Source organism: Dasypus novemcinctus, chromosome 21 (assembly GCF_030445035.2).
Source record: "Dasypus novemcinctus isolate mDasNov1 chromosome 21, mDasNov1.1.hap2, whole genome shotgun sequence".
Lineage (NCBI taxonomy): Eukaryota > Metazoa > Chordata > Mammalia > Cingulata > Dasypodidae > Dasypus > Dasypus novemcinctus.
Genome location: NC_080693.1, coordinates 63725184 through 63751612, shown reverse-complemented (window position 1 = coordinate 63751612; position 26429 = coordinate 63725184). Strand labels below are relative to the sequence as shown.

Genomic DNA, 26429 nt, shown 5'->3' with positions numbered 1-26429 from the left:
CCAAGAAACTTTGGAGGTTGTTTTTGGCTTTTTAAACTTTGATCCAGTCTGCATATAAGCTTTCTTTGTGAGCTTCTTTTACAATTCTGATTTCAAATATTGGAACACAGTTCTCTCTTCTATGTTCATATGGAACCTCTACATAGTTCAATCTCTAATGTGGTTAAGAGCCCAGGTGTTTGGAGAAAGATATTGTAACACTTAATAAGTAGATGACCTTAGGCAAATTATTAAACTTTCTGGACTTAAGTTCTTCATTTTTAAAAGTGTAAAAATACATGTAAATCAGTTAAGGCTTTCCTAATGTCAAAGTATTCAATTATTTGGCCTCCCCTCAGCAGCTCATCGCATCTCATGTCCTTTTTCATTTGTAGATCGGGTTCAGAAATGATTTTTTTATTTCTTCATGAGAGCTATCCACAGGTGAATTGCACAATCTCATGCTGTACTCTAACCAAATCTGTTTGCAGAAGCAGAGAAGTTATAGGAGGACTGTGACCTAAATCTTAGGCTCCTAAGAACAGAACTTTAATATAAAAAGAACATGCCCAAAGATGTACTCACCAGATGCAATGGATGTGTCATGATGATGGGGAAGAATATTACTGTGGGGGGAGTGGTGGGGTGGGGGCGGTGAGGGTGAATGGGGACCTCATATTTTTTTTAAAAATGAATAAATTGAGTAGAATTTGAAAAATAAATAAAGAAATAAAAAGAACATGTTTTCCTCCACGATGAGACTGTACTTGGCAATGACACATTCTGTTTAGAAATACTAATTATAGAACTCACCATTCATTCTACTTTTCTTCTTGAAATGGCTTTATACACACATAGTAGCTGAGTATTGTACTCAGCCATTTCCTTGATGATTTGTTTATGCATTCCTACTGTGTATATTGGGAGGAAATGAGTTGCCTAGAGAATGGATGAATGTTTTGAAAATGTTTCCCATATGACACTCATCACCCAGGGAATTCCACTGAGAGCAATAATAGCACTTGGAAGGAGAGGAAAGGGAAGAGTATCAATGAAAAACTTACTGACTCCTCAGTAAAGAGCTCAGGAAGAAAATTGGCCATTACCCATTTCACAAAGTACTAGAGTTAACTTGCTTATTACATCATTTATTCAAAAAGAAATAATGAGTAGTAAACAAATATAAGACACTTTGATTTACTGTAGCTTTGTATTAAGTTTTGAAATCAGGATATATAAGTCCTCCAACTTTGTTATTTTTTCAGTATTATTTTGGTTATTCAGAGTCACTTGAAATTCCATATGAATTTTAGAATGGGTATTTCTATTTCTGCAAAAAAAATGTCTCTTGGATTTTGGTAAAGTTTGCATTGAATCTGTAGATTTTTTCTGTAGTGTTGTCAACACTATTAAATCTTCCAATCCATGAACATGAGATATCTTTCCACTTAATAGATCTTTCATTTCTTTCAACAGTGTTTTGTACTTCTCAGTGTACATGTTTTTTGCCTCATTGATTAAACTTAACTCCGAAATATTTTGGTTTTTTTTCATGTTATTATAAATTTTCTTTTTACATTTTTCATTACTAGTGTATAGAAGTACTGACTGATTTTTTTTTTTTAAGATTTATTTATTTATTTCTCCCCCTTCCCTCCATTGTCTCTGCTCTCTGTGTCCATTTGCTTTGTGTTCTTCTGTGTCTGCTTGTATTCTTATTAGGCATCTCCAGAAACTGATCCTGGGATCTTCTGGAGTAGAAGAGAGGCGATTATTCTCTTGTGCCACCTCATTCCCTGGTCCATTGCATCTCTTATTGTCTCTCCTCTGTGTCTCTTTTTGTTGTGTCATCTTGCTGCGTCAGCTGTCTGCATGGGCCAGCACTCCTGTGCGGCAGCACTCTGCATGGGCCAGCTTACCACATGGGCCAGCTTGCCTTCACCAGGAGGCCCTGAGTATCAGACCTTGGACCTCCTATATGGTAGACAGGAGCCCAATTGCTTGAGCCACATCCATTTCCCCCAACTGACTTTTTTGTTTTTAGGAGGTACTGGGAATTGAACCGAGATCTTGTACGTGAGAAGCAGGTGCTCAACCACTGAGCTACACCCACTCCCCACCAACTGATTTTTGTGTGTTGATTTTGTATCCTGCCGCTTTGCTGAAAGCGTTTATTAGCTTTAACAGGTTTTTTGTTTCTTCCTTTCTAATTTGGGTGCCTTTTATTTTCTTGCTTGATTACTCTGGCTGGAATTTTCAGTACATTGTGAAGAAAAATGGTGAAAGTAGGCATCTTTGACTTGTTCCTCTTCTTAGGGGGAAAGTTTTCAGTCTTTTACCATTGAATATGATTTTAGCTGTAGGTTTTTCATGTGTGACTTTTATCACATTGAGAAAATTCCCTTCTATTCTTAATTTGAGTCTTTTTTGTTTTTTGTTTTTTTAACATGAAAATTTGTTGGATTTTGTCGCATGCTTTTTCTGCATCAATTGGGATGATTATCATTTTTTCCCCCCTTCATTCTATTAATGTGGTTCATTGTATTGATATTTCATATGTTGAACCACCCTTGCAATTACTGGGATAAAAGCCACTTGGTCACGGTGGAAATAATCCTGCTGAATTTGGTTTCCTAGCATTTTGTTGAGAATTTTTATATCACTATAAGGTACATTGGTCTGTACTTTTCTTGTGCTGTTTTTTTTTTTAAGATTTATTTTTATTTTTTTACCACCATCACCACCCCCGTTGTTTGCAGTCATTATCTACTCTTTGTCCATTTGCTGTGTGCTCTCTGTCTGCTCGCCTTCTCTTTAGGAGGCATCAGAAACCGAACCCTGGACCTCCTATATGGAAGAGAGGCACTGTCACCTGAGCCACCTCAGCTCCCTGGTTTATTGTGTCTCTCATTGTCTTTCCTCTTTGTGTCCCTTTTGTTGCATCATCTTGTTGCATATTATCTTGCTGCGCCTGCCTGCCCCACCAGCTTGCCTTCTCCAGGAAGCACCGGAAACTGAACCCAGGATCTCCCATGTGGTAGGCATAAGCCCAATCTCTTGAGTCACATCTGCTTCCCTCTTGTGCTGTTTTGTCTGGCTTTTGTATCAGGGTAATGCTGGCCTCAAAGAATGAGTTAGGAAGTGTTCCCTTTTCAGACTTTTTGGAAGAGTTTGAAAGGAAGTGGTGTTAGCAGGTTCTGGACTTTCCTTTGTTGGGAGGCTTTTGATTACTGAGTCACTCTCCTTATTTGTTAGAAGTCTATTTATATTTTCTATTTCATCTTTTTTGTTTTTCCACCATTTTGTTGTTGTTTTTTTTTTAAAGATATGTAGATCACACAATCTATTTCATTTTGAGTTAGATTTATTAGTTTGTTTCTAAGAATTTGTCCATTTCATCTAGGTTGTCCAATTTGTTAACATACAATTCTTACTATTCTACAATCCTTTTCTTAAAATTCTTTTTATTTCTGTAATAGGGGTTACCCACTTTGTCTCTGAGTTTAGTTATTTGTTTTCTCTTTTTTCTTAGTCCTAGTAAAGGTTTGTCAATTTTCTTGATCTTTGCAAAGAACCAGTTTGTGGTTTTGTTGCTTTTGTATTGTTTTTCTATTCTCTAATTCTTATATGTCCATGCCAATCTTTATTATTTTGTTCTTTCTGCTAGCTTTGGCTTTAGTTTGCTCTTTTTCCAGTTCTTAAGGTGTACCATTAGATTATTGGTTTGAGATCTTTTTTTAATGTACGTTTTTTTAGCTATACATTTCACTCTTAGCCTTGCTTTCACTGCATTCTTTAAATTTTAGTAATTTTTTTCGTTTGTCTCCATTTTCTCATTCCTCTTGTGATGTCTTCTTCTTTGATCCATTGGTTGTTTCAGAGTATTTTTAAAATTTCAGTGTATCTGAATTCTCCAGGTTTCCTTTCGTTATTGCTCTTTAGTTTCATTCTGTTGTGAACAGAAAAAAATTTGTATGATTACAGTTTTTTAAAAATGTTTTAATATTTATTTGGCCAAATATAGGTCCACCCAGGGAAATATTCCACATGTGCTTGAGAAGTATGTGTATTCTCTTGTTGGGTGCATGAACTAATTGGTTTGTGTTCTTCAAGTCCTGTATTTTCTTACTTATCTGTCTGATTGTTCTATCCATTATTGAAAGTGAGATATTAAAGTCTTCAGTTATTTTTTTATAACTGCCTAATTTCTCTCTTAAATTCTATTTTTGCTTCATATATTTTGGGTCTCTGTTAAACACATATATGTTTAAGTCTTACATTTTCTTGATGAATGTTGTATTAATATATTATGCCCTTCTTTGTCTCTTGTAACCTTTTTTTCACTTAGCAAGTCAAAAGAAGCTATAGTAATCAAAACAGTGAAGTGTGTTGCCCTAGGATAGACATAAAGATGAATGGAATATAATTCAGAGTCCAGAAATGAACTCATATATTTGGTTAATTGATTTCTTTTTTTTAAATTTCTCTCCCCCCTTCCCACCCCCAGTTGTCTGCTCTCTGTGTCCCTTCACTGGGTGTTCTTCTGTAACCACTTCTATCCTTATCAGCGGCACCAGGAATCTGTGTTTCTTTCTGTTGCGTCAGCTTGTTGTGTCAGCTCTCCGTGTGTGCGGAACCATTCCTGGGCAGGCTGCACTTTCTTTTGCACTAGGCAGCTCTCCTTATGGGGCACGCTCCTTGCGCGTGGGGCTCCCCTATGCGGGGGACACCCCTGCGTGGCAGGGCACTCCTTGTGCGCATCAGCGCTGCACATGGGCCAGCTCCACACGGGTCAAGGAGGCCCGGGGTTTGAACCATGGACCTCCTATGTGGTAGGCGTATGCCCTATCCATTGGGCCAAGTCCACTTCCCTGGCCAATTAATTTTTGACAAGGATGTCAAGACCATTCAGGGGAAAGAAGAGTCTTTTCAACAAATGGTGCTGGGAAAACAGGATCTCTGCATGCAAAGGAATGAAGTTGGACCCTTACTTTATATCAAATACAAAAATTAACTCAAAATGGATCAAACCTAAGGTTAAGAGCTAAAATGATAAAACGCTTAGAAGAAAACATAGGAGGAAATCTTCATGACTTTGAATTGGCACAGGTAGCAAAAAAAAAAATGCCATAAATGGAGCTTCATCAAAATTAAAACCTTTTGTGCATAAAATGATACTGTCAAACAGAGGACAGAAAATAAGATGTAGCAGAACAGGGAGTTGAGGTGGCTCAAAAGAGTAATTGTCTCTCCCCCACTCCAGAAGGTCCCAGGGTCAGTTCCCAGAGCTGCCTAATGAGAATACAAGCAGACACAGAAGACCACACAGCAAATGGCACAGAGAGCAGAAAATGGAGGGAACGGGGCGGGAGAAATAAATAAAATAAATCTTAAAAAAAAAAAAAAATACTGTCAAGAAAGTGAAAAGACAACAGTGGGAGAAGATATTTGTAAATTATATATCTGTTCAGGGATTAATATCCAAGAGTGTAGCAGTTTGGTATTTTTTATGAATTCCAAAACTAGATATTGAATTATGTTTGTAAATTGGTCTTTTTTACTGGGTACATTAGATTATATTGGATTCAGAAGTTTCACTCTTACTTGATTAAATTATGATTTAGACTTTGTTTGGGCCACCGTCAGTAGGGTGTTGAATCCCCGCCATAAGACAGAGCAATCACAGTGGAGTTTTGATATTGGAGACCTGGGAAGTAAACACAAAGAGAATCACATACGTGAGGAAGGAGAGAAGACTCATTAGATACAGCAGAGGCTCAGGGAAGAGAGATGAGCCATTCGTCTGACAATTTATAGCTGGTCTTGTGGAGAGGGCACAGCAGCTGAGCCCAGAGAGAAATGAACCCTGGGAAAGAGACAAGACTTGTCCCAGCCTGCAGCTGAGATTGGAAGAAGCTGGGACCATGGAGCCTTGGGGAGGAAGAAGGAAGACCAAACCCTTGTAGACATTGCCCACCATCTTGCTCCAACACGTGGCACCAGACTCTGGATGAAAAAGTACCTCTTATGGTACCTTGAGTTGGACTCTTAAGGACCTTGTGACTGACTGTAAGCTTCTACCCCAAATAAATACCCTTTATAAAAAACAACAGATTGCTGTTATTTTGCATCAGCATCCCTTTGGCTGAACAACAAAAAAACACAACCCAATTTAAAAATGGGCAATGGACTTAGGTACACATTTCTCCAAAGAAGATATACAAGTGTCTAATAAGCCTGTAAAAAGATGTTCAACATCATTAGTCATTAGTGAAATGTAAATCACAACCACAAATGAGATACCATTTCATACCTACTAGGTTGGCTGTTAATTAAAACATACAAACAAAAATTACAAGTGTTGGGGCAGATATGGAGGAATTGGAACCTTTGTGCATTGCTGGTAGGAATGGTGCAGCCCCTGTGTAAAACAGTTTGTTCCTCAAGAAGTCAAATATAGAATTACAATATGACCCATCAATTCTACTTCTGGGTATATACTCAAAGGAATTGAAAGCAGGGATTCAAACAGATACTTGTATAGCATATTCATAACAGCCAAGAAGTAAAAACAGCCCAAGTATCTGACAGATAAACAAAATTTAATATATCCATACAGTGGACTATTAGTCATAAAAAGGAATGAAATTCTGATAAGTGCTACAGCAGGGGTGAACTTTGAAAACATTATGCTAAATGAAATAAGCCAAACACAAAATGATAAATACTATATGATTCCACTTATTCAAGGTATTTAAAACAGGCAATTCATCAAGACAGGAAATAGAATAGAGGTTACCAGAGACGGGAGTTACTGCTTAACGGGTATGGCAGTTTGAGATTATTAATGAGTCCCAAAAAAGGGAAAGATTATGTTTGTAAGGGTGTGATACCCTTTGGTTGTATTAGATTCGCCTGAGATGTCTTTGATTAAATTACCTGTCATTAGTGTTTTGATTCAGCCATGTCAGTAAGGTGTGACTCAGGTTGAGTCCCCTTCCCATTGGTGGGCCTATATAAATGCATAGTCACTCAAGAAGACACAAGAAGAGAGAGAGCTCTGTCATGTTTGATCCTTGGGCCCCAGGGAGAGATGAGCCATTCACCTGAGAGTTTGCAGCTGAAGAGAACAGCAGCTGAGAAGACCCAGAAATAAAGGAGCCTTAGGCCAGAGACTGATACAGGAAGCCCTGAGAGACCAGGCAGAGATCAGCCACCATCTTGCTTCAACATGTGGCAACTGGCTTTGGTGAGAAAGCAACCTTGAGTTGGACTCTTTAGGGCCTTGTGACTGTAAGCTTCTACCCCAAATAAATACCCTTTATAAAAAACAACAGATTTCTAGTACTTTACATCAGCACCCCTTTGGCAGACTAATACAGTGGGTAAGGAGTTTCTATTTGGGATGATGGAAAAGTTTTGGAAATAGTGGTGATGTTTACACAACATTATGAACGTAATTAATGTCACTGAATTGTACATTTAAAATGGTTTAAATGATAAATTTCAAGTTATGTTTTTTACTACAATAAAGTAAACAAGTTCATTTTCACTACTAAACAGCTTTGTAAACAAATGCCATTTTACACATAGAATATTCATTCGTGGACAGAGATTGAAAGGTAATACGGAACATCAGAACATTTTCAAGAACTCATAATTGTGGCTTTTCTTTCTTTTAATATTTTTTCTACAGTAAAATTATTAAGAGGAAGGAAATAAAATTATCTAAATGCATCTAGTATCCAGAGAACTAGATTATCCATTATCCCACCCCACCTTCAGACATTTGTGCAAAGGCATAAGCTGTAGCACTACCCATTCCTGAGATTCTTTGGGGTATGGGTATGGGACGCTGTGGTTGTTATGAATGCCATGGAAAACCAGGCTCTTAAGGGCTCAGTGTTTTCTAGGTTTTCAGCTTAACCAGTATACAAGACATACTTCATGTTGTGTTAAAATGGCTGCTTTAGAACTTCCATAAGCTTTGAAGAGTTTATCCTTAATCCTTCCCAAAAGTTGCATTATTGTATGAGTTGCTGAACTGTTGAGAAATTATTTCATAGCAATAAGGATTTTTTAAAAAAAAGAAAAAGTATCTATTTGTTGATGCTGTAGATGGAAATATAAATAATGAGATTTTTAACCAACTAACAGTTTCATTTTCATGATTTTTGTCTTACTGTGATAAATAGAATTCCAGGCTTCAGGAGAAAAGCTTTAGATGTGGTGGTTTGAGAAATATCTGAACCAGCCTCAAATTTGTGAATGTGAATAATTATGGAGTTTTGTGTTAGAAACCTGACTTGGAGGCAGACTTGGTTAGGGCATCCGTCTACCACATGGGAGGTCCATGGTTCAAACCCCGGGCCTCCTTGACCCGTGTGGAGCTGGCCCATGCGCAGTGCTGATGCGCGCAAGGAGTGCCGTGCCACACAGGGTTGTCCTCCGCGTAGGGGAGCCCCACATGCAAGGAGTGCGCCCCATACGGAGAGCACGAAAGAAAGTGCAGCCTGCCCAGGAATGGTGCCGCACACACGGAGAGCTGACACGACAAGATGATGCAACAATAAGAAACACAGATTCCTGTGCTGCTGACAACAACAGAAGCGGACAAAGAACACGCAGCAAATAGCCACAGAGAACAGACAACCGGTGTGGGGAAGGGGAGAGAAATAAAGAAATAAAATCTTTAAAAAAAAAAAAAAAGAAGAAAAGAAACCTGACTTGCATCACTATTTAAATAAATGATTGCAGGAAGCGGTTGTGGTTCAACTGATAGAGCGTCCACCTACCACATAGGAGGTCCAGTGTTCGAACCCAGGGCCTCCTAGCCCATGTGGTAAGCTGCCCCACGCGCAGTGTTGCCGCACTCAAGGAGTGCCATGCCACACAGGGGTGTCCCCTGCATAGGGGAGCCCCACGTGCAAGGAGTGCGCCCCACAAGGAGAGCTGCCCTATACAAAAAAAATGCAGCCTGCTCAGGAGTGGCACCACACACACACAGAGCTGATGCATCAAAATGATTCAGCAAAAAGAGACACAGATTCCCAGTGCTGCCAAGAATGCAAGTGGACACAGAAGAACACACAGCGAATGGACACAAGAGCAGACAGTGGGGGGGGCGGGGATAAATAAAAAATAAACCTTAAAATAAATAAATGATTGCATATTATTTACTTCTTGTTTTGCAGGTTTTTAACTGCTGTGTACTTCAGTGAGAAGGGTGAGGTCAGTTGGAGATCTGGGCTGAAAATGGGAGTTTTACTTAAAATCATGTGATGAGATCTTTGTGTCAGATTATATGTATGTAAATCTTAGCACCTGCATGTCATATAGATGACTGCAGTTTTTTCTTGCTTCCTCCACTGATCCTTTGGATATTACTCAGGCTTTTTTCCTGTATCTTAAAAAAAAAAAATCTTTTTTAATTAGGGCAGTCATTTTAAAAACATGCAGGAAGTACAAAGTAAACTTTTTGCTAAGTTACTGTGAGCACATATCATTATTTTAAATTTATCTATGAAACTAATTGTAAATGAACAAAGTTGACACAATATTGTGAGTCTTGGCTATAGCTATTCCAGGTTGACAGAACTTGATAATGAGCAATAATTCATCCTAGAGTTTTTATTTTTTTAATCACAGTAGACATTCAGGTGTTTTCTTTCTGTGACTCTTTTTGAGCAGTAAAATCTGTAAATTACCTTCTGTGGAGATGGAGTGACCCAGTGACTGAGAGCCAGCTGTTGGGAGTTTTAGCTGAAAAAAAAAACAGCTTACTACTAGTTGGCTGCTCCATGGAATACAGCAGGAATAAAGCGTGCAGAGTGAAGATTTTCACAAGGCCTTTAGTAACCCCGTTTAAATTAGCTAGGATGTTTCTCCTTTGGCTTTCTCCTATAGACGTGGGTTCCTCTGCTTTGGATTTTCTGAGTGACTTGTTTTCCTGTCATATTTTCTTAGACTACAATAACTTCATCTTTGGGTAACTGTTAAGTGGTTTATTTTACCACATGCATGGAGAGGAGAAAATAGTGATACTCAAAAGTCAGGCCTATTTCTATCTCATTCTTATTGATTCCTATGGTATAGAAAACGTTTTCCTGAAAATGGCATTTTAGTGATCAATTTTCTGTGGAAGCTTATGTATGACCTTTTTTTTCCCCCCTCCACCCAGAGAAAATCTGGAAAAGTTGGAAGCAAAATATCAGTTCTCCAAGAAAAATTTGGCCAACACAAGTTCTGGATAACAGGTAAAGTGTCTTTAAGCTTTTTGGTGGTACTGATAAATGACCTATAATCTACAGAAGTAAACTGGGAGAGGGAGGAAGTGAAGGGGGAGAAAAGCTAAGTGTACTTTGTGTCAGGGACTTTATTAGGGATTTTATATACATTATGTCATTTAGATGGTTTTATCAGGATTCTGAATATAGATATAGGACTACTAGAATAAAACTATTCTTCAAAATGTTTAAATGGATTTTCCTTTTGATTGGGTTCAATTCAACAAACCTTTTTTTTAACACCTACCATTAAAAATATAAATACAATTTGTATATTTTGTTATATGACAAAGAGTTTATATTATTTTTTGTAAGGGTATTTACTATGGGCTTTTAAGCAAAACCAGAATCCTAAAATCTGCTATGCTGTACAGTCTAGGTAAGGAGGGAATGGGTGTCTTCCTAGTTTTTGATCATTGCCAGTTTGCAGTTGTATCATCTCCTTAATTCTCTTTACCACTTTGTCAACATTTCCAAAATTTTGAGTTTCCTAAGGAATACACAAGATAAGTTATACACAGTGAATTCAGTGCATCCAGCCCAAGCTTCCGTTATGGTCTCAGTGCTGGTCTTTCTGTAACTGGGCCAAATAGCTATACCTATACACCTGTGCCTAATTTTATTATCTGTATCTCACAGCATTGTGGTGGTCTCATGAAATAATAGTATATGTAAAGAACTCAGTAAACCACATTCTGAGAAATACTTCTCAATAAATGGTAACTCCAATTTTATCTTTTAAACAAGGGAAGATATGAAAGCAGACCAGGCTGTGACTCTGGAAACCCAAATAAGTGCTAATAGACCAAAGTGTAGGATAGAGTATGATGTTGCCTATTCTAACATTCACTTCAGTATGAGCCCTGAAGTTAGATTTCAAATATGCAAAGTAGTTCCTGGAGCTATCATAAGTAAGAAATGAATTTAAGGTTTTCATCTGTTGATTTTTCTTTGGTATTTTTCCATTTTTATCAGCACAAACCAATTGAGTCACCATGAGTTGGAGCTTCCTGACTCGCCTGCTCGAGGAGATCCACAACCACTCCACATTCGTGGGGAAGATTTGGCTCACTGTTTTGATTGTCTTCCGGATTGTCCTTACAGCTGTAGGAGGAGAGTCTATCTATTATGATGAGCAAAGCAAATTTGTGTGCAACACAGAGCAGCCGGGCTGTGAGAACGTCTGCTACGATGCCTTTGCTCCCCTCTCCCATGTGCGCTTCTGGGTGTTCCAGATCATCCTGGTGGCAACGCCCTCAGTGATGTATCTGGGCTATGCCATTCATAAGATTGCCAAAATGGAGCACAGTGAAGCAGACAAGAAGGCAGCTAGGAGCAAACCCTATGTAATGCGTTGGAAACAGCACCGGGCTCTGGAAGAAACAGAAGAGGACCATGAAGAGGATCCCATGATGTACCCAGAAATGGAATTAGAAAGCGATAAAGAAAATAAAGAGCAGAGCCAGCCTAAACCCAAGCATGATGGCCGACGGCGGATTCGGGAGGATGGGCTTATGAAAATCTATGTGCTGCAGTTGCTGGCAAGGACCATGTTTGAGGTGGGTTTTCTGATAGGACAGTATTTTCTGTATGGCTTCCAAGTCCACCCATTTTATGTGTGCAGCAGATTTCCTTGCCCACATAAGATAGACTGCTTTATTTCTAGACCCACTGAAAAGACCATCTTCCTTCTGATAATGTATGGTGTTACAGGCCTTTGCCTATTGCTTAACATTTGGGAGATGCTTCATTTAGGATTTGGGACCATTCGAGACTCATTAAACAATAAAAGGAGGGAACCTGAAGATCCGGGTGCTTATAATTATCCTTTCACTTGGAATACACCATCTGCTCCTCCTGGCTATAACATTGCCGTCAAACCAGATCAAATCCAGTACACCGAACTGTCTAATGCTAAGATCGCCTACAAGCAAAACAAGGCCAACATTGCCCAGGAGCAGCAGTATGGCAGCCACGAGGAGAACCTCCCAGCCGACCTGGAGACTCTGCAGCGGGAAATCAGAATGGCTCAGGAACGCTTAGATCTAGCAATCCAAGCCTATAGTCACCAAAACAACCCCCATGGTTCCCGGGAAAAAAAAGCCAAAGTGGGATCCAAAGCTGGGTCCAACAAAAGCAGTGCCAGTAGCAAATCAGGGGATGGGAAGACCTCTGTGTGGATTTAAGCTTGGGTGGACTTAAAACTTGTGCTTTTCGTAGTTTATAGTAAGCAGCGGCTCACTGAATAATGACTTCCATTGAGTAAACATTGGCCCTGCTTATCTTCAGGGATGCTGTTGGCTCATGATCCAAGCTCAGGGGACGCTGAAGGCGGAGCTGGGACAAGGGGGAGAGAAAGGGAAACACAGTGTTCCCAGGCACATGTTCTCAGCAATAGTACAGTTGCAGAACTTTACTTTTATGTCTTCCAGATCTGGAAAAGAACAGATATATTTAAATCATTCTTGTTGAACAGTTTTCTTATGTACAGTATTATGGTACATTTTTTAGTATGAGAATTTTTTTGTATTTGTACATTGGACTGCTGTAGTTATACACTTTTATATTAAAGGAAAAAAAATCCTTATAGGTATGCCTTCTAGGCTAGTGTTATTACTTTGTTGAGCAAAATTTTCCTTTGGCTAAGAGATTTATTAGACCTTACACTTAAAGTGCCTCTCATGAAACAGAAGATTTCAGCTATGTAAGGAGACTGAGGTGGAGGAATCAGTTTAAATTCTTGGAAAGAAATCTAACAGTAGAAGGAGGTTTAGAGTCTTTTCTCTTTTACTTGAGAAATCTTTAAATATCATTCATGTGCCCAGATTTGTAAACAATCTTTGAAAACCTGTTTGTGTTTTCAAAGGAGATAAATGGTTCACTGCAGGATTCCTTTAAATATCAAGCATTGGTAGTATATGTTTTGATGGTATGTATATAATTTAAGGTCTTTCAAAAGACTAATAGACAAACGTGTTCCCAGTCCAGTAGCGGTGTGTGTAGAATCTAGCTTAGAGTTGATACTAAGCTGCTGCTTCTATCAAAAGCTATGTCTGGAAAATGAGCCCTAACAGAATATTTAGTTGTGAACCCGTTCGATTTTCCTTAAATCTCCAAATCTTGCCTCTGAGTTTTTAATAAGCCTGTGATATTTTCTTTTTATATGTTGTTTTTATAAGTTGTTAACATTAGAAAAACAAAAATTCCCTTGTAGGCTAAGAATTAGTTCAGAGCTACTTATCCCAGAAATGGCAAAAGGCCTAAATCCAAATTCCTTTTTATAATTAACCATGAAACTTTGGTATGCCCGTGTACGTTTCTGCCTGGGAAGGCAGCTGATCTGGGATTCTGACTGTAAATAGACCCAAAAAGAATTTCAGTATTTATTTCCTATAGTCATATCTGTTTGTCAGTGACAAGCATTAATGTTCATGTGACACTGATAATCTGCAGTATTTTTTTGCCATCTTCAGCCTTAGCTTTACTTGTTCATTATACTTACGTTGTTTATCTTATAGTTTGTAAGCTTCTGAGTAAAGCTTAGTAAAAATGTAAAGGGGCCTTTGCTTCATCTACCAGGGAGCATTTTGGGGGGGTTTTCGCTCCTTTCTAACAGAAAGCTATTACAAGCCACAAATGCTTTGACATTTCAAAAGTTGTATTTTTTTTCTAATGTCTTTTTTTTTGGTGGAGGGTGGGGACCGGGGCCACATCAGCTCCCCTGAGTTGGTTTTTTCATTTGTTTGCTTGCTGTTTTTGCTTTTTGCTTTTAGGAGGTACCAGGGATCAAACCCAGGGCCTCCTATGTGGAAAGCAGAAGCTCAGCCACTTAAGCCATGTCTCTTCCCCTGTGTCTTCATTTTTAAATGCCAATTCTCCATTATTCAGGAGAATCATATAATAGGACATTGTATGGGTTCCACCACCACTCCCTTTTTTTTCTTTAAGCCCCCCACCCACCAAAAAAACTTGGTAGAAAAATTAAGCTTATTTTCTAGCCATTCATTTACCTTTTTTCTAGGAGGTACTGGGGATTGAACCCAGGACTTCATACATGGGAAGCAGGCGCTCAACGAGAGCTACATCCCCCATTTGCCTTTTCTATTTTTGTTTCTCAGTCTTTCAGTGAGCCTCTCATTTTCTTCTTCACAGGCACTATACCCACTATTAGCATTGCCATAGTTGCCAGGACATAGTCCTTCACCCAGGCCTGCACACCTCATCCTGCCAGAGGAAGAGGGAAAAGGCAGGCAGGGGAAGGATAGGAAAGGGCCACGGATCACCTGGACTGTGTCTTCAGTCACCAGGGTCTGGTGAAACACCAGCTTCCCCGTTTATATTTATTTTGCTTTTTTATCTTTAAAATTTAGCCTAGAGAGGCTCCTTCAGATCTCTAAACATCTGAAGCAAAAAGTAAACTCAAGTGAGACTGAAGGGAAATTTTCAGGAAATAGTATACATGTAATTATGGAAGTTAATAGAAATGCACAGTTGCCTTTAAAACAAATGTTTCATTAGGAAATTCATATAATTATTCTAAGAAAACAAGAAAAAATTTAAACACTTAACCTACCTATAATAAAGAACCAGCAGTTAATTCCTGTGTCATTTAGGGCTTCAAGCAGTTTTCTTACTTGAAGGACAGAAAATACACATACATTCATGTCTGTCTATTCTGAGCCTGAAGGAAGAACAGTGACTTTGCCAGCAGAAAGTTTGGGGATTTGAGTGTGATGGAGAGGGTAGAAGTCAAGCAGAAATGCCAGGAAGAACCAGGCAAAGACATTTGGTGCCAGAAGCTCCCACTTAGTTTTTACATACAGTGCCCCTGGGGCTTCATCTTGGCCTATTGTAATGAGAAAGTTATCTTTTGTGTCTGGATAATTCTACAACTTCTTAAAGTATAAAGAAAGTCGATAAGTCACCTTCCTGTGTGCACACATACTTTTTAACATCTATTTTTATTTTCTTGGTAAAGTTTTAATGATGACCTAGATTTCCCAATTCTCACAGCCCTTCTTAGTACATTTCTTTCCGCCTTTAAATATTTGTAGCTACATGTTGTGGACCAATGTTAAGAAAATGGCTCTATCAATTTCCCATTGAACTTTGAATCTATAAAATAGTGTTCCTGGTTATTTTTCTGGAATTTATTACAGGTATTTGTAAAAACCCTATCAGCATTTTTTTTCTATCAAAAACTCTCATTGTTTTGAATTGCTGTATAAGACATGCTCTGTTAAGGGACATTTGCTTCTCCTCTAAATAGAAGTTGAGTGTTTAGTCCATCATATTGCTAGAATCCAGATATGATCAAGAATGTGTTTATGTTCTTTAGCATACTGTTGGATTTATTCTAATAATGTCACCTTGCTCTTTCTTTAATCTGTTATTCAGGAGAGGTTTGTAGAAAGAATAAGCTTTCTTATTTCAAATTTGAAGGAGAGTTACATACCATTTTTCCCTAAGGAAATGTTAATAATCTTTTTGTGGCATTGTCTTTGCTTATGACTTAGTTTCACCTCTTTCTATATTTGTTCATTTAAAACCGTAAGTTTATTTCATTTGAAGCCAGTTTTTCTAGGAATTTCCCTTGAATAATAACTGTAGAATACTTACACTTGATAAATACAAACTTTATAATCTGAAACGGTTGTCACAATTTGGGAGACATATCTGTCTTTCAGAGAGGCACCTATATCTTTCACGGGGGAAAACGTCAGCATTAGGTTCCTCAACTCTTGTGAATTCTTTATGGTGTGAAATCAGATCACTTTCCTTTCCAGGTTTCAGGAGCCACTTGACTCAGAGATGTTATGAGGTAGTTAGAGCTTCTGGTAAAAAATGATAAAATATCAAGTATATTGGTCATTTTTATCTGAACTTGGAGCCTCAAAGAAAATAGTTGAAAGAATTGAGTAATGATAGTAAAATATCCTTCAGTGCTTTTTTATCACAGGAATCGGTAATTGTTTAAAATACTTCTGCTCTAAGCGATTTATACCAAGAATGGACTTAAATGTTATTCCTATTATTCATACCTGTGGTTTACCCATTAAACTTCAAAATGTCTATCCTTTATGCTATGTTTCATTTAAAAGAATATCCTCTTCTAAAAATAACGTCTGTATAGTTAATGAAGAAATTTTTGGCCAGCCAGCTTTCATTTTTAAAAGGCCAAGTATATTATACTTGAACTTAAAGAAATGTCTTTTTTTGTAAATGAAAGGTCTTTCCTGGTTGTGAAGAAAAGTACCTGAAGTTGAATATACATAGTTGCTGGTCGTTTTGACTCAAAGGTTCCAGGTATTAGATTAAATAGACATTAATCTAATTAAACCTATATATAAAGCCATTTTGCTTTTGGAAATTAAGAATTTGTAAATGGAATCCTGATTCTTTTGAGAACCTAAAGAACTATGTGGTATCTTTTATGTTATCCTTTTAAAAATCATGTAATTCCATGCAACTTAACCATCTGAAAATAATAAAGACCCTGTAAAATGAAAGAACCAAACCTTATAGTGCAGTTTGGAAATAAAATTTCAACTCCTCTCTATATATTATAAATCTGTAATAATTTGTAGTCAATCAAGTGTTAGAATAATTAGGTTAAATTGTATGCTTGTCACTCATTCTGGCCACATATCATGGCGCATTTAAAAGATTTTATTTGCTGTTTTCCCTAACAGTTTTTAGTAATATTATTTTAGTGGTTTTGGTTCATGCATATTCCATGTTAATTATGCATTTTAAAGAAGCAATGCATAGTATTCTGAAATCCAGGAGTCCAAAGAAAAGAAAGTTCTACACCAGTGCAAAATCTCTCTGGAAACTAAAGAATTAAGGAGTTCTTCATTGCAGGGTTGAATAATTTCTTTTTGTTGAACCAGGGGAAAACATTTGGCCATAATGCTTCCAAGATTGATAATGTTTTTCTTTATTGTGTTTTCTTTAGCAAATATTTTACAGAAGTCTCTACCTCAGGTACTGTTACATATGGTTAGCATATTAATACTGAAAAAGCTTGGCTAGGACTTTGAACTTTTTTAGATAACTTAATGTAAAATTCAACTGTTAACCAGTAATCTAGTGTCGTATGGTGTGCAGAGTTTGGATATTGCTGAATAGGTAAGGAATTACCAATTCTAGTGCCTAAGATCACTCGTTGCTGATTTTGTTCTGTACATTTAATGTAAGACTTTATGGTGGAGACAGCCTCTATGCTCAGGGCCTTGTCTCTTAGAAGATTTTGTCAGTTCCAAATGTTTTGTCAGTTCCAAATACAGTTTAGACAATTCATTTGTGGTCTGTGCATCTTTTCGCAAAACTTAAAACCCATTGAAAACCCAACTGCCAGGAAATGTCATATTGAGGATTTTATGCCATTCTTTGTATAAAATAATGCCCAAGAGCTTAATGGTTTATACAAAGAGCCTGATACCAAAATCTGTTCTCTTATATTCACCTGTAAGTTGATCTCAGTGGGAATGCATGAGCAGAAAAATTTCCGTATAGAGGTTTGGGCTCAAAAGATGCCTTTTTTCATAGTGGATTAGGGCTCCCCAGGACTGCTCTGGCTGAATGGACCAGCCTATTTGAGGCATCATAACATAGGAATGTAGGTGGCCTTGTGTGGAAGGATGGGGCAGCTGAGGGCTAAGTGAGGAAATTGGGAAAACACCCTTGTCTCTGGCCCTCTCTGCTTCTTGAGTCCTTTCCTCAAGAGGAGTGCCTTCTGAGGATGCTCCATGCAGAAACATATCAGTCTTGGCATGGCAAATCTACCTTCTGAGAAAAGCATGGTGGCATTTATTGACACACTCTCCACAACATGGATTGTAAACTGCTCAGCCAACCATATTTGGTAATGAACTTGAGCTGTCTGAAAACTTTTGGAGTGGTTAGTTTTGAAAGTGAATTCTTTGGCAGATTTGCCATCAGAACAGAGACTTAAATACCTGGAAAAGTTCTTAGCATCAAAATTAAAAATCTATTTCTTTGCTACGTAGGGGCTTATGTTAATATACATTATGTTTTAGGGGTTGCCTCCTTTAGTTATTTCCGTTTGGAAGCAGGTTACACAGGGGCCTGAAGGATATGGAGGTGGAGGGGAGGTAAGTGGTCATTGAACCAGCCATGTTAGAAGTACCAGGGAGTGTTTATTAAAATACAGATCCCTGGGACTAAACTCAGACCTACATGATAATTACAATCTCTGTCCTTGGAGCCTGGAGGATCTACATTTTAATAAATTAGGTGATTCTCTTTTTTAAAGCCTTTTTTTTTTTAAGAGTAGTTTACAAACAGTAAAATTCACTCTTTTTAGCGTATAATTCTGTAAGTTTTGACAAATGCATAAAGTTGAGTAACCACTAACCAGAAGATAAAGAACAGTTCCATCATCCAGAAATTCTAAGTGATTGTTAGGTACTTTAAAATTTGAGAACTGGGAAGCGGATGTGGCTCAAGCAGTTAAGCTCCCGCCTACCACATGGGAAGTCCCTGGTTCAGTTCACCATTCCTCCCAAAGAAGAAGAGCAAGACAGCAGGCTGGTGTGGCAAGATGATGCAATAAAGAGACATAAGCAGGGAGTGGAGGTGGCTCAAGTGATTAGGTACTTCCCTCCCACATGGGTTCCAGTGCATCCTAAAAAGAAGACAAGGCAAGTGGACTTGGCCCAGTGGTTAGAGCATCCGTCTACCACATGGGAGGTCCGTGGTTCAAACCCCGGGCCTCCTTGACCCCTGTGGAGCTGGCCCATGCACAGTGCTGATGCGCGCAAGGAGTGCCCTGCCACACGGGTGTCCTCCACATAGGGGAGCCCCACACGCAAGGAGTGCGCCCCATAAGGAGAGCCGCCCAGCGCGAAAGAAAGTGCAGCCTGCCCAAGAATGGCGCCATACACATGGAGAACTGACACAACAAGATGACGCAACAAAAAGAAACAGATTCCTGTGCTGCTGACAACAACAGAAGCGGACAAAGAAGAAGACGCAGCAAATAGAGAACAGACAACCGGGGCGGGGGGGTGGGAACTAAGGGGAGAGAAATTAAATCTTAAAAAAAAAAAAAAAAAAAAGACAAGTACACAACAAACAGACAAAGCGAGCTCAAACAAGGGGAGGGGGAATAAATCTTTTGAAAAAAAGTTTGAGAGCCACTCAGGCAAAAGAAGTAATAGCTTTATAAAAGGTGGGTGAGTCAAGAAGTTGGGGAGGAGCTTAGCTTGAATTAGCCCCTCTTGCTTCTAAGAGTTTAGACCTGACATAGCAAATGAATTTCATTGCCTCTGCCAGCTTAGCATGATTGACACCTGCTTGGAGTGGAGTACTGTGTAGAGTAAGATTCAGCGGAATAACCCTTAAAAGATACAGGGGGGAAGCGGACTTGGCCCAATGGGTAGGGCAGCCACCTAGCACATGGGAGGTCCACAGTTAAAACCCCGGGCCTCCTTGACCCGTGTTGAGCTGGCCCATGCACAGTGCTGATGCGCGCAAGGAGTGCCATGTCATGTAGGGATGTCCCCTGCGTAGGGGAGCCCCATGCACAAGGAGTGTGCCCCACAAGGAGAGCCGCCCAAGGCGAAAGAAAGTGCAGCCTTCCCAGGAATGGCGCCATACACACGGAGAGAGAACACAACAAGATGATGCAACAAAAAGAAACCTAGATTCCCAGTGCCACTGATAAGGATAGAAGCGGTCACAGAAGAACACACAGCAAATGGACACAGCAGACAATGGAGGTAGGGGAGAGAAATAAAATCTTAAAAAATAAAAGACACGGGGTGGAATGGAGTGTGCCATCCCTGGCTAAACATGTAAGCATAAGTTTTCAAGACCTCATCAAATGTGGATTCAGAACTTCTGGTTTATGATTGTGACCAGACCCATGAGGAAGGAGTCATCCCAACATGCCAAGCATGTATATAAATGGGTTAGAGTCATTAGACATGCCTCCACTTTTTTTTTTTTTTTTTAAGATTTATTTTTATTTATTCCCCACCCCTCATTGTTTTGTGCTTGCTGTCTGCTCTCAGTGTCCATTAGCTGTGTTCTCTCTGTCTTCTCTTTAGGAGGCAACAGGAACCAAACCTGGGGACCTCCTATGTGGGAGAGTGGCATTCAATCACGAGCCACCTTATCTCTGCTTTGTGTGTGTCTCGTCTTCCCTTTTTGTGTCTTGTTGCATCATCTTGTTGGATCTGCTTGCCATGCCTGCCCATCGCAACAGCTTGCTGTCTTGCTTGTCCTTAGGAAGCACTGGGAACTGAACCTGGGACCTCCCATGTGGTAGGTGGGAACTCAGTCACCTGAGTCACATCTACTTCCCTACGCTTTGTTTTTAATGACATCTTTGAAGGAATTAGAAAGTGATTTAGGATTGGAAAACAAAGTAAAAGAGAAGATGACACAGTGGCAAACATTCACTGTCTGATCTTTTTTTCCTGCCCTGAGGAAATGACGCTGCATTTCCTTACCCTGTCCTTGACATTCTTCTGTCTACTTTAAACTAGATTGTGGAAATTAAATTTTTAAAAAAGAATAATAAACTAGACTTTGGAATTGTGAAGGAAAACCTACGGTAGTCCACTTCGAGGGCCTCGAGATTAAGCTGATTAGATTCCCCTTTACCCTAGGCCAAACCTCGCACAAGAATCCCTGCCTGCCTTGCTCTCCTGGGGCCATCGCTGAAGGCATGAAGAGGCTGACAGCCGTAAACTCCAGGCAAGGCAGAACCAAGCAACTTCATAACCAATGTCAGTGCATGGCCAGTGACCTGAATGCAACCTGACCATGGGGCAAAATGATACAGAACTAGATAGGTTTTTTAAATTTTAATTGGTACAGGCCTGTGAAAATGGAATTTTTATCTGCACTGGGAACATTGAAAACACTGGCAGGGAGGTCCTTTGGCCTGGGCCATTTTTTCTGAAAGCACCCTGCACCTGTGGCTTCTTTCTAGTAGGGAGAGACTGATGCTAGATCCTAACCTAGGTTCTCTTCAGAGGGGTCTGCTTGCTGAGAAATGGGAGAAAAGGATGGAAATACGAACTGAGATTTGGTGCGGGCTCCTCTAGGCAGAGAGAGCTCCTTAAGACACTTTTAAAGGCAAAAGCCCTGGAAACAGGTGTGTACAAGTTTGTCAGTGGATTGTTTGGTTCGCTTTACATTCAGATGGGAAAATGCTGGAGACTATGGAAAGATTGGCAAGGATCTGCAGTCTGGACAAATCAGGATGATAGACCAGTTTATAATTATGTTCTTAGTTCCATTGGTTTGTTTGGGGATTGGGGGTTGTTGACCAGGAGGAGGCATGGTGGACCCTGCTTTTCCTTGGATTTAATTCGCAGTCCTCAGGCCATCCATTGCCATTCGAGCCAGCTCTTCTGAGTTTTGATCCTGGGAAACAGGAGGAGGAGAGGTGGCGTGTTCAGCAAAGATGCAGGGCAAGGGCAGCGCCCCAAGGTCTGGACAGTGTGGAGGTGCCACTTCAGAGAGAGACTTTTCGTTGTGCATTGATGAAGTATGTGGGTGTTTTTTTGTGAGAGTGGAATGAAAGTGAAACACCACTGTAAAACTAGGCACTGCCAGGGAAGGTTACAAATGTCATCACAGGCTGGTCTGGAATAGATATCCTGGGCTGGAGCCCCTCATCTTTGTTTAGGGTTGCCCAATAAAATGCAGAGCATGCAGTTAAATTTGAATTTCAGATCAACAATGACTAATTTTTAAAATACAGCATGGGACATACTTATACCAAAAAAATTAATATTGTTTTTCTGAAATTCTCTTTTAACTGGACATCGTGTGTTTTTATTTGTTAAAACTGGCAACCCTTCCTGAGTCTACTCACACATGTTCTGTGGCCCAGTGATGAGTGCAAGGATGGAAAAGGCTTTAGACAAATATTAGAAATCTGCTGAGTAGTAAGTAATCATGCTACCAGTGAGGAGTGTGTTCTGGTCTTCCATATTTGTGGCAATTCTTTTTGGTTTTTTTTTTGTTTGTTTTTTTAGGAGGTACCAGGGATTGAACCCAGGGCCTTGTACATAGGAAGTAGGCACACAACCACTGAGCTACACCCGCTCTCCTGTCAGTAGCAAATTTTTTTTAAGATTTATTTATTTATTTATTTCTCTCCCCTCCCCGCCCACCCTGATTGTCTGTTCTCTGTGTCTATTTGCTGCATCTTCTTCGTCCACTTCTGTTGTTGTCAGCAGCACGGGAATCTGTGTTTCTCTTTGTTGTGTCATCTTGTTGTGTCAGCTCTCCGTGTGTGCGGCACCATTCCTGGGCAGGCTGCACTTTCTTTCGTGCTGGGCGCCTCTCCTGCGCGTGGGGCTCCCCTACTCGGGGGGCGCGCTGCACGGCACTCCTTGCGTGCATCAGCACTGCATATAGGCCAGCTCCACACAGGTCAAGGAGGCCCGGGGTTTGAACCGCGGACCTCCCGTGTGGTAGACGGGTGCCCTAACCACTGGGCCAAGTCCACCGCCAGTAGCAATCTAATGCCATGTGAATCCAAACTCAGGCCAACAACCAACCTACTTTTTAAAAAACCTTATTAAAATAATATAAGAATTTTTATCAGTACTAAAGAATATGAAGACATAACAGTCCCCTTTCCCCATCCATGTCTGCTCCCATCCCCATTGCTTAGAGGTAATCACTGTTCAGTCTGCCATTTCTTTCCAGAAGTGTTTATGCATATACAAGCATATTTATATGTCTATTTTTCTTTGCTTAGCAAACCACTTATTCAGTAGAATTACATTTATTATCTTTCATAACAGTAGGCTACAGGACTGTAAATCCAAAATTGGTGGCACCAAAATTACAGAACTTAATTATCTTGAAAGGGAACACTTGGACATTTAATAGGAGCAACCCACTGCCAGTGTACATAAATGAACTTTCCCTAAAGATGATAACTTATACACTATAAAATAAATGAAAAGGAAATCGAGCACAAAAGCTTTTTTAACTTCTTGAAATTAATTTTATGGAAACATAATTACAGACAAATCTACCTGTTTTCAGTGTATAGGGGACTTTTGTGTCTTAAAAAAACAAAAATACTATTATCTTCTTTTGATCATTCTCTTTTTTAATGACATTTTTTCCAATTATAAAGGTAGTATATGCTCATTATAGAAAACTTGGAAATTTGGGAATAGAATAAAGAAAAAACAATAGACCTCAATAATTGCCCTGTCCCTTAAAAAGCATATTAACGTCCCTTTTAAAAAGCATATATGTACTTACCTTTAAACACAAAATGTGAATGAAATAAAAATGTTCCACGATTTCCACACTCAGATAATGTGCACCTTAACTGCCAAAATGTATAAAATGGATGAAAATAAGTCTCCCAACAGTTTCTCTCCCCAAGTGTAACTAGTCCATTTCTGTGGATTGTACCCCAGGTTTTCCCATGCATACATCATACATGCAAGATGTCATCCTATGAACACTCTTCTGTATCATGTTTTTTTCACTTACTACCTCTTGGAGTGACCAGCACTTATAGATCTGCTTCATTGTTTTAATGGCCTTTGGGTTATTACTTTTTGGGACAACAGTGAATACCTTCAGTTTCATACTTCCAGCTTCTGGAAACATGATGGTCTCATTACATGTTGGTAGTCTCAAGAGAACAAGAGAGATTCCTTCACAGAAGTGAATTGGCAGTTCTCACATTAAGGAAAGACCATGTAGATGCTTATTTGGGGTCTTCGGTTGTCTCTCAAAGTTGGTAATTTCTAGTGTCTTCATGTAACAAAATCTCTGAACAAGGTTTGCCATGTAGATTTTTATTTTTATTTATTTTTTATTTATTTCTCTCCCCTTCCTCCCTCCCCCTTCCTGCCCCCCAGTTGTCTGCTCTCTGTGTCCATTCGCTGTGTGTTCTTCTGTGACCGTTTCTGTCCTTATCAGTGGCGCTGGGAATCTGTGTTTCTTTTTGTTGTGTCAGCTTTCCATGTGTGCGGTGCCATTCCTGGGCAGGCTGCACCTTATTTTGCACTGGGCAGCTCTCCTAACAGGGTGCCCTCCTTGCACGTGGGGCTCCCCTACGCGGGGTCACCCCTATGTGGCAGGGCACTCCTTGCACGCATCAGCACTGTGCATGGGCCAGCTCCATACGGGTCAAGGAGGCCCGGGGTCTGAACCACGGACCTCCCATGTGGTAGGCAGACGCCCTATCCATTGGGCCAAGTCCGCTTCCCTGCCATGTAAATTTTAACACCTTCCTAAAAACTAAGAGCTGTATTAAATTTAGCCCAAATAACTTTTCAGATTTAGTATCCATAGATTTAAGATAAAGGCCATTAAATACACATTCCAGATGTAATCTGATCCAAGTCCAATTATTGCTTCCTTAAGATACCTTTGTCAAAGAAGGTAATGGGCTCTCTGTCCTCCAGGTGTGCTGGGCAGAACACACTGGAGTATTCTCTTTCTTTCTGGACAACATGCTTTAGAAAGAATGTGGGTAGGGCAAGGCTTGGGCCCATGGCTTGAGAGGAGTGGGTAAGGAGAGTGACTAAGGGAAGTCTTGCCTTGGAGAAGTGGTAGCAGCCAAACACTTAAAGGGTGCCCCATAAAGAGAGTATTAGTGGTAGAAACTGGAGGAAGGCAGAGCTTGGTTATGACTTAAGTATTCTGATAAAAAATCAGTTGCTTTTTGATGTAGTGAGTGTCTGCTCATTACAGGAATTTAAGCAAAGGCCAATTTGGGAACTGTAGGAAGAATCGAGTAGTGTGTTGGACAGATACTTTTTAAGTCCCTTTCACTTTCAGATTCTGCAATTGTGTATAAAAACAGGATTTTAGTCTCTACCCCCTTTTCAACAACACTGATCATTAGGATTTTTTCTTTACATCATTTCCTTTCAAGCACCAGGAGATGCTGGGTAAGTATTTTAGTAAGTAAACACTATGAAATACCCAGAAAAGGGAAGAACCCATAAAAATGCTTTGAAGGGAGAGGTTGGCTCTTATGCTGGAGCAACAGGCCTGTTCTAGCTCACAGCTGTTTCCACTCTGCGCCGCAGGAGAACGCACAGGCATTAGCATCTTCACCCATGATGATGCCTTAGGGCAGGGGTTCTTAATAAGGGGTCTGTAGCAGTTTGATATAATTGATGAATTCCAAAAAGAAATACTGGATTATGCTTGTAATCTGATCTGTACCTGGGCATGACTGAGTTATGATTAGGGCTTTGATTGAGCCACATCATTAGGGCATTGAGTCCCCACCCCTTGGTGGGTGGAGACTCACAGGTGAAAGGCATGGCAGAGGACAGAGTTGGAGCTTTTGATGTAAGGGTTTCTGATATTGGAGTTTTTATGTTGGAGTTTGATGCTGAAGACTGAAGCTGGAGCCCCGGGAGGTAAGCCTGCAGAGGAAAAAGAAGCCAGCACCAGGAAGAAAGTAACCTTGAACCCAGAGAAAAGCAAGCCCCAGGAACATAAGAACCCAGGAAGTGGGAAGCAGATTTGGCCCAGTGGTTAGGGTGTCCATCTACCACATGGGAGGTCCACGGTTCAAACCCCGGGCCTCCTTGCCCGTGTGGAGCTGGCCCATGCGCAGTGCTGATGCGCGCAAGGAGTACCCTGCCACGCAGGGGTGTCCCCCGCATAGGGGAGCCCCACGCGCAAGGAGTGCGCCCTGTAAGGAGAGCCACCCAGCATGAAAGAAAGTGCAGCCTGCCCAGGAATGGTGCCGCACACATGGAGAGCTGACACAGCAAGATGATGCAACAAAAAGAAACACAGATTCCCATGCCGCTGACAACAACAGAAGCGGACAAAGAAGACACAGCAAAGAGACACAGAGAACAGACAACTGCAGGGGGAGGAATAAATAAATAAATCTTAAAAAAAAAAAAAGAACCCAGGAAGTGTGAACCCTCGCAGACGTCGGCAGCCATCTTGCTCCAAATAGACTTCGGTAAGGGAAATAACTTAGGCTTTTGGCCTGGTATCTAAGCTCCTGTCCCCAAAAAATATCCTTTATAATGCCCAGCAGATTTCTGGTATTTTGCATCAGCACCCCTTTGGCTGACTAATACAGGGTCCCTGAGCTTGAATTTAAATTTAAAAAAAAAACATTCTTGTGGGGGCGTGTTGGTGTGTTTGTGATGTATTTACTAAATA

At 40.0% G+C, this 26429-nt stretch overlaps 1 protein-coding gene across 2 annotated transcripts in view; it reads left to right on the top strand.

Annotated features, from left to right (window-relative positions):
* The window catches only part of GJC1 (gap junction protein gamma 1), a 59189-nt gene extending 42360 nt beyond the window's left edge, over nt 1-16829 (top strand). For both annotated transcript variants that reach the window (XM_023588839.3, XM_004458704.4), the window contains exons 2-3: nt 10160-10235; nt 11241-16829. In XM_023588839.3, the coding sequence (XP_023444607.1) occupies nt 11261-12451 (1191 nt within the window). In that variant the 5' untranslated portion in view covers nt 10160-10235; nt 11241-11260 and the 3' untranslated portion in view covers nt 12452-16829. The remainder of the gene's footprint in view (nt 1-10159; nt 10236-11240) is intronic.
* Nucleotides 16830-26429: the final 9600 nt, after the last annotated feature.